Genomic DNA, 6,860 nt, shown 5'->3' on the forward strand with positions numbered 1-6,860 from the left:
TTCTCCATTATACAGTATGTTGGTGAGAGGCTTATTTATGAAGGCGTAAGAACACCCTTATATGAGGCTTGTTAACGAAAGTTGTAAGTACAATTGACAAGAAGGAAACTGGCAATCTTAAAACAGAAAGCTTGTAATTATGGAAAGGGTCTAGACTTTGACAAGCTTAAATTTTATTCCTGTGATGTCAATGGAGTCACCTGGGCAGGGGACTTCATTTCTTCAAACTTCTTTTCTCTCTTAACTAAAATGGAGGCAATGATATAGAGTAGGTAATCATAGTTACAAGGCCTGATGTAATACAAGTATTGAAAAACATTAATGCTTTTCTTCTTTATGCCATCCTTTGATTTAAATGAAGTAGTTTAAAAGACGTGGCAAGAACACATTATCATGAAGAAAATGTGAAGAAACCATAACCTGGGCCAGGGAGTGGAGTGGTGGTTAAAGTGGCTAGATCTCAGTAGGGCATCCAGATTTGGTAATTGATGTTCCTGTGGAGGAGATAGAGCAGTAGCAGCCAATCAGAGTAAGATGCTCACAAGGCTGGGAGAGAGTAGAGTTAACCTCCTTGCCTATTTGTATTTCAAAGAGAAAGTTTTCAGGTCCTTGAGAAGACATTTCTGTGCACTAGAAGATTGACATTACAAAGGGGCTGAGGAAAGATGGATAATTCCAAGCTTTCCAAAGTAACTGCTATAAGAAGGGAGTTCAGGAGCCTGCCGAACACCAGGTTTTGCTCAGAACCAACAGTAAATTTTCTGGACCGCATTGTGATTTCCCAGGGATTTTAAGAGGGTCAGGGGCCTTTGTGGAGAATAAGCCTTGAACTGTTAGACTGCTAGTGTTCGAACAAGTTTCATAGCACGCGTGTGTTGTGTGTGTGGGATTGAGATATAGATGAAATCATTTGTGCTAAGAAAGAATGTGCAATTTTTATAAGCAAAGATGAAACTTTGTTTTGAAGAGGGTACAGAGGAGCCTGACTAGAATTTTGTCAAGGAGAGAGTCTTTGTCAGTTAATAACAAATATTAAATTAAAAAAATTACAGGACTAATGACAGATTAAGGGTTAAAATAAGGGACTGACTACACAAATATTGGCATTAAAGGTATATGTGCAATTTTAGATTTCAGTGTAACTTTTGTGTACCCTAAAAATTTTATTTAATTCCACAGATAGTATCAGAAAGAGACCCTTCAGTACTAAGAGGATACTGATATTTGAAATAAGCTAAATGTATTGTAACATTTTTTTTTTTTTTCACTTGCTGGGCATGATGACATTTCTTTTCAGTAATTCTCTTGAATAAGAATGTCAATTGTACTAAAATTGGGCAAATACTTTGAAATGACTGCTGTTTTGAAATTATTATAATTTTGGGTGAGCAAACATTTGAAAGAACCAAGAAATGAATCTATTTTTTTTCCTTTAAAATAATATCAAACTTGAATTGAATTCTTAGAGAAAATAGTTAATACAATCATTTTCTTGTTCTTACTATTATAACTTCTTTGATGGTAACAAATAATATAAAAAAGAACTGATGCATACAGAATTATTTTTAGGGAGAGATTTTTGCTATAAGGTGTATGCACTCACCAGAGAGACAGAGAAAGACCGATAAAAAGTGAGAAATCACTCCTGAGAGGGGATTGTCACACCCAAAGTCTTCTCCTCCATTCTCCTCTCAAGATTTTATGCACACACGCACAAGCGCCTGGTGTGAATTTTAATCTACTGACTCCAGGAGTCAAAACTCAATTGACTACATGGGAGTCCTGAGATGTAACCATTATACCATCTGCTGTTTCCAATACATGTAAATTTTTTTTTAATGTAAAAATGTTTTTAAAAGTCTGACCTTTCAGCCCAATTTTCGGACAGGATATATTTCTTTTCTTTCTTTTTTTTGGGGGGGAGGGTTTTTTGCTATAGGGGCACATGTACTAGCCAGAAAGACAGAGGGAGAGAGAGATAGAAATCACTCCCCGGGCAGAAGGGAGCGGCCATGCCACAATCCCTTCTCCTCCATTCTCCTCTCAAGATCTTGGGCATGCACGCAAACATGCCTGCATTAGTTTAAGCCATCAGGTCCAGGACTTGAACCGTGTTTGACTGCATGGGAGTCCAGCGACATAGGCATTATGCCAACTGCTGGTCCCAGACAGGCTATGTTTCAATAGATAGCAGGGGAGGAAATCCAAAGAAGGCTTTCTTATGTTCATTTTTAATATTTGACTCTATTTCTAGGCTCAGAGAATTGATTTCAATAATTACTACTAAACTGAGGAAAGCAATTGATATGACCTGTAAACCGTTTCTTCCTTTCATAGATGAGTGCTCCCTTAACAATGGAGGCTGTAGCAACCACTGCTCTGTTGTTCCTGGGAGAGGAATTGTTTGCTCCTGCCCTGAAGGACTTCAACTCAACAAAGACAACAAAACATGCGAAATTGTGGATTATTGTAGCAATCATCTGAAGTGCAGTCAAGTGTGTGAGCAGCACAAGCACACAGTCAAGTGCTCATGTTATGAAGGGTGGAAGCTGGACGTGGATGGGGAAAGTTGCACCAGTACTGGCAAGTAGATGTTTCATGTTTCCCACTGTACTTAAGAACAGATCTCGAGGGAAAATGTCAGAAACATCTTTGAAAAATGAATAAAATAATTCAAAGAGCTTTGCATAAGGCATTAAACTACAATAGCTGAATTTAGACCTTTCCACAATCTTCTGGAGAGAAAATATTATAATAATCCTTACTAGGGCCAGCAGGTGGCTTAGTCGTTAAGGCACAGGACTCCCACATGGCCAACTGCAGTTTCAATCCCAGATGTGGTGGCTTGAAACTCACACTAGTGTATGAGCCTGCATGCCCAAAATTCCAAAAGAAGAATGGAGGAAAAGGGATTGCCATCCCCTGGGGGATGATTTCTCACATTCTCTTTGCCTTTCTCAGTGTCACAGATAAGTACACATGTCCCATAGCAAAAATCTCTCTAACATTAATAGTAATGATAATAATTCTCACTATGGTATTCTGCCAAATTGTTACCTTCAGATTGCTTTTTTCTTAAACATTACTTTTATCATCACACTCACCCTGGGCTTACTCTTGTATGCTCCAGAGTATTTACTTTATTTCTGTGAGCTTGCCTTTTAGTATCCAAAGTCTGGCCTTGCCCCACACTTTCAGTGTGTACTCATGAAAACAACTCCTTGCTAGGTCCACGCTCAACTACTTGCTCTGGTCATGTTCAACTACTCATTTAAAGTATTCTGTTCATTCTTTAGGTGGTATTTCACCTTGTAGAAAACAAACACTGTAAAATGTGATATTAGAGCACTAATCCTGCAGCTGGGATTTATTATGTATATGGCCTTGACAGGTTACATAAAACTTACTGAGCCTTTTTTCTCATCTTTCTGCTAACAATGGTCATTGCAGTAATGACAATGTTTCCCTTATAGAGTGCTGCAAGTGGAGTGTGATGCGTTTGCTACTGTGCCTCACACTCTGAGGTGCATCATGAATGATGGCTTACCATTTTCTCTTCCAGATTCTTAGTCTTAGTCCACAGGACACTTAGAGGTCTGTAGATAGAATTGTAAGTGTTCTGTAAACTTTACTTGGAAAAATATTACACCTGTATTTTCTTTAACTTCTAACTCAAAGTTGCCATTTATTTCAATTGTGAATGTACACAGACTTCAAAAAGTTGTGCAGGGACCAGTAGTTAGCGTAATGGCTATGTCTCTGGACTCCCATGTAGTCGACCACGGTTCAAGTCCCGGACCTGGTGGCTTAAACTCACGCCAGGCGCATGTGCATGTGTGCCCAAGATCTCGAGAGGAGAATGGAGGAGAAAGGTTGTGGCATGGCCATCCCCCCTGTGGGAGGTGATTTCTCGCTTTCTGTCTCTCTGTCTCTGTCTGTCTTCCTGGTGAGCACATACGCCCTATAGCAAAAACCTCTCCAAAAAAAAAAAAAAAAATTGTGCAAAAATTAAATTAAACTATGAGTTTACTTTGATGAAAAATTTTGAAACCCAGTGTAATTTCTTTCATAATACACAATTTCCATGAGTTTTTTGAAGACAACTTGCATGCTACAGACAACAGAAATTATTAGCAGCAACTATGACTTTGCTTCCAATGGGAATAAAGAAATATATTTATCTCCCATTAAAGTTGTTGCAGATATCTCAAAATATCACTCATGTTCAGGGTTTGGAAAGCACTATTTCTTTCATAATGCGAATCATTCGACCCACTGCTCAATCTTGTTATTGAATGCATTAAAATCCTTTCTCTAGGGGCTGCCTCTTCAGCTATTTCCAAGACAAAAAGGAAGAAAAATAGGTACTAAAATGCATTATCAAATAAAGCCTGAATACTGTGTTGTCAAAATAAATAAGCAAATATGCAAATGTAATACTACAACTAGAAGTGTTTTTGCTTAATATTAACAACTATATTTCAATCTATATTTTTGTCCACATATATTTTTATTTATTAGGATTTTGTCATAGGACAAGTACACACACCAGAAAAAAGAGAGAGGGGAAGTGAGAAATCACTCCCCAGGAGGAATGGCCACACTTTGGTCCCTCCTCCTCCCCTCTCCTCTTGGGATTTTGGGCCTGCAAGCACACACTCGCCCATGATGTTCAAGCCACCAGATGTTCAGTTCAAACCCTGGGCAGCTATATAAGAATTTAGTGCCTTAACCACTATGCCACCTACTTAGCCCCATTCCCCATCATAAATATGTTTTTAAAAACATTGTTTCTCTTTAGATGTTTCTGAGAAGGAGCGCACAAGACTGCTAAGAACCCATACATAAACATTTACTTATTTTGTTTTTCTGTAGGATTGCAATTTCTCTTCTTCATCTCTTAAAAATCCTGGACTTTTTTTTTTTTTTTTTTTAGAGCTATTTGCTCAAATCCTTTTCCTTGAATTAAGACTTCTTTTAAATACTCTTCCTCTTCATAAACTTCATTCGGAGTCTAGAATATATTGTCTTATGAAAGTGTGCAGTAACATTTTTAATTGGTTATCTTATATATCTGTCTTCTTCCCTGTCCCTTGTCTTTCCAATAAAATACTAAGCATTTTTTTGTAGAAATCATGGTATAGATTTTCCTCTTAAGTTTTACATAAAATCTAGTCCAGTCCTGAAAAACCTATGCAATCAATAAATATTTTATTTTCCAGAGTCTATTAAGTCATCTTAATCTTTCATTTTACCTTTAGGTTTTACTTTGTTTTGTCATTTTGTGGTTGTTCTCTTCTGACCAGTAAAATATGAGACCTAGAAGCATAAACTTACCAGATATTTATTCTTCTCTTCCTTCTCCAAAATTGACACACAGAGTAATTGGCAGGAGAGGCTGAAAAAAAAGAAAGTTTTTCAATGATAATAGTCCTTATTCATCTACATGTTGATAGTGAGAAAATAATAGATAACGTTTTTACTTCAGACATTTACAATCTTATTTAAAAATTGGCTTCATGGGACCAGCAGTTGGCATAATGGCTATGTTGCTGGACTCCCTGTAGTCTACCACAGTTAGAGTCCCAGACCCCGTGACTTAAACTCACACCGGTTGCAAGTGCGAGTGTATACATGACCAAGATCCCAAGAGCAAAATGGGGGAGAGGGGATTGCAACATGGCCATCCCCACTGGGGAGTGAGTTCTCGCTTTCTACCTCTCTGTCTCTCTCTGTCTTTCTGGTGAGTGCACACACCCTATAGCAAAATCTCTTCCCATGCAAAAAAAAAAAAAAATTGGCTTCATATCTATTTTTTGGTTACAGATGGCAAAATGATTAACTTATTTAGTATCCTTTTTTTTTGTCTCATAAGAGATAAGTAACAACTTATGTTTAATATTAGAATAACTTGTCATTTTTATGTAAGTGATTAGGTGGAAATATAATTCTCAAAATGAAGTTGACCTCTTTCCTTTTAAGCTCAGAATGATATTCTAACAGTAATCTATCTTTTCTCAGTTCTAGGATGGCTATATTTTACACCTAGTTTATTTCTAATTTAAGAGTAAAACAACAGTTTATTTTATTTCTTAAAATTAAAAGGAAGTGAGGCCAGTGGGTGGCCATGGTGGTTGGGGTGCTGGTCTTCCAAGTGGCCAACTGCGGCTCGGGTGCCGGACATGGCAGCTTGCTTTCTCCCTTTCTCTATTTCTCTCTCTTATTCTTGTTCTCTCTCTTTCTTTCTTTCTTTGGTGAGCACACATGCCCTGTAGCAAATTTTAAAATATTGGTGATAAGAAATAAAATTAAATCATTATTTTTAAAAAGTTAAAAGAAGTTTTTTTCTTACATGGAGAACATAACCTGCTGGTGATTAATTCCTTTCTGAAACATGTACCAAATACCATTGTCATCATTTATGTTATTTGCTAATAATATATGCTTTGTTAGGTATTGAAAATTAATTTTAATTAAACCAATTTTGCATATATGAAATGATTTATTCTGTATTGCATTTGCTTCATCATTTTTGGACAAAAAAAACTATAGTAAATTCACAGTTCAGTAAAAGTGAATCGATTCGTAACTATTGGACTTTAAAAATGAAAATTTTTTTCACCTTTTCCCCCCATCATTCTCCAGTTGATTCCATCTTTTAAAAGTATATTCTTTCTAGTAAACATATTGCTTGTGCTTATTTTTTGACATTTTTAATAGTAAAAATATTGTTAGTCTTTCTGTTTCAAATTAGAACCATGATTCCCTCATTCTTTTTTCTTTTGAATTTCCCACTATAATTTTCTCATATTTTCTCATTTCTCTCCACTCTTTGCTTTCTAAATTGTTTACAAACTGAA

The 6,860-nt window shown here is 36.5% G+C and overlaps 1 protein-coding gene across 1 annotated transcript in view; it reads left to right on the forward strand.

The window, feature by feature from the left end:
* The window catches only part of LRP1B (LDL receptor related protein 1B), a 1,871,701-nt gene that overhangs the window by 1,158,304 nt on the left and 706,537 nt on the right, over window positions 1-6,860 (forward strand). The window contains exon 27 of the mRNA XM_027765590.1: window positions 2,338-2,583. Coding sequence (XP_027621391.1) covers window positions 2,338-2,583 — 246 coding nt within the window. The remainder of the gene's footprint in view (window positions 1-2,337; window positions 2,584-6,860) is intronic.

This window comes from Tupaia chinensis, unplaced genomic scaffold (genome assembly GCF_000334495.1).
Source record: "Tupaia chinensis unplaced genomic scaffold, TupChi_1.0 Scaffold138757_1, whole genome shotgun sequence".
Classification (NCBI taxonomy): domain Eukaryota; kingdom Metazoa; phylum Chordata; class Mammalia; order Scandentia; family Tupaiidae; genus Tupaia; species Tupaia belangeri.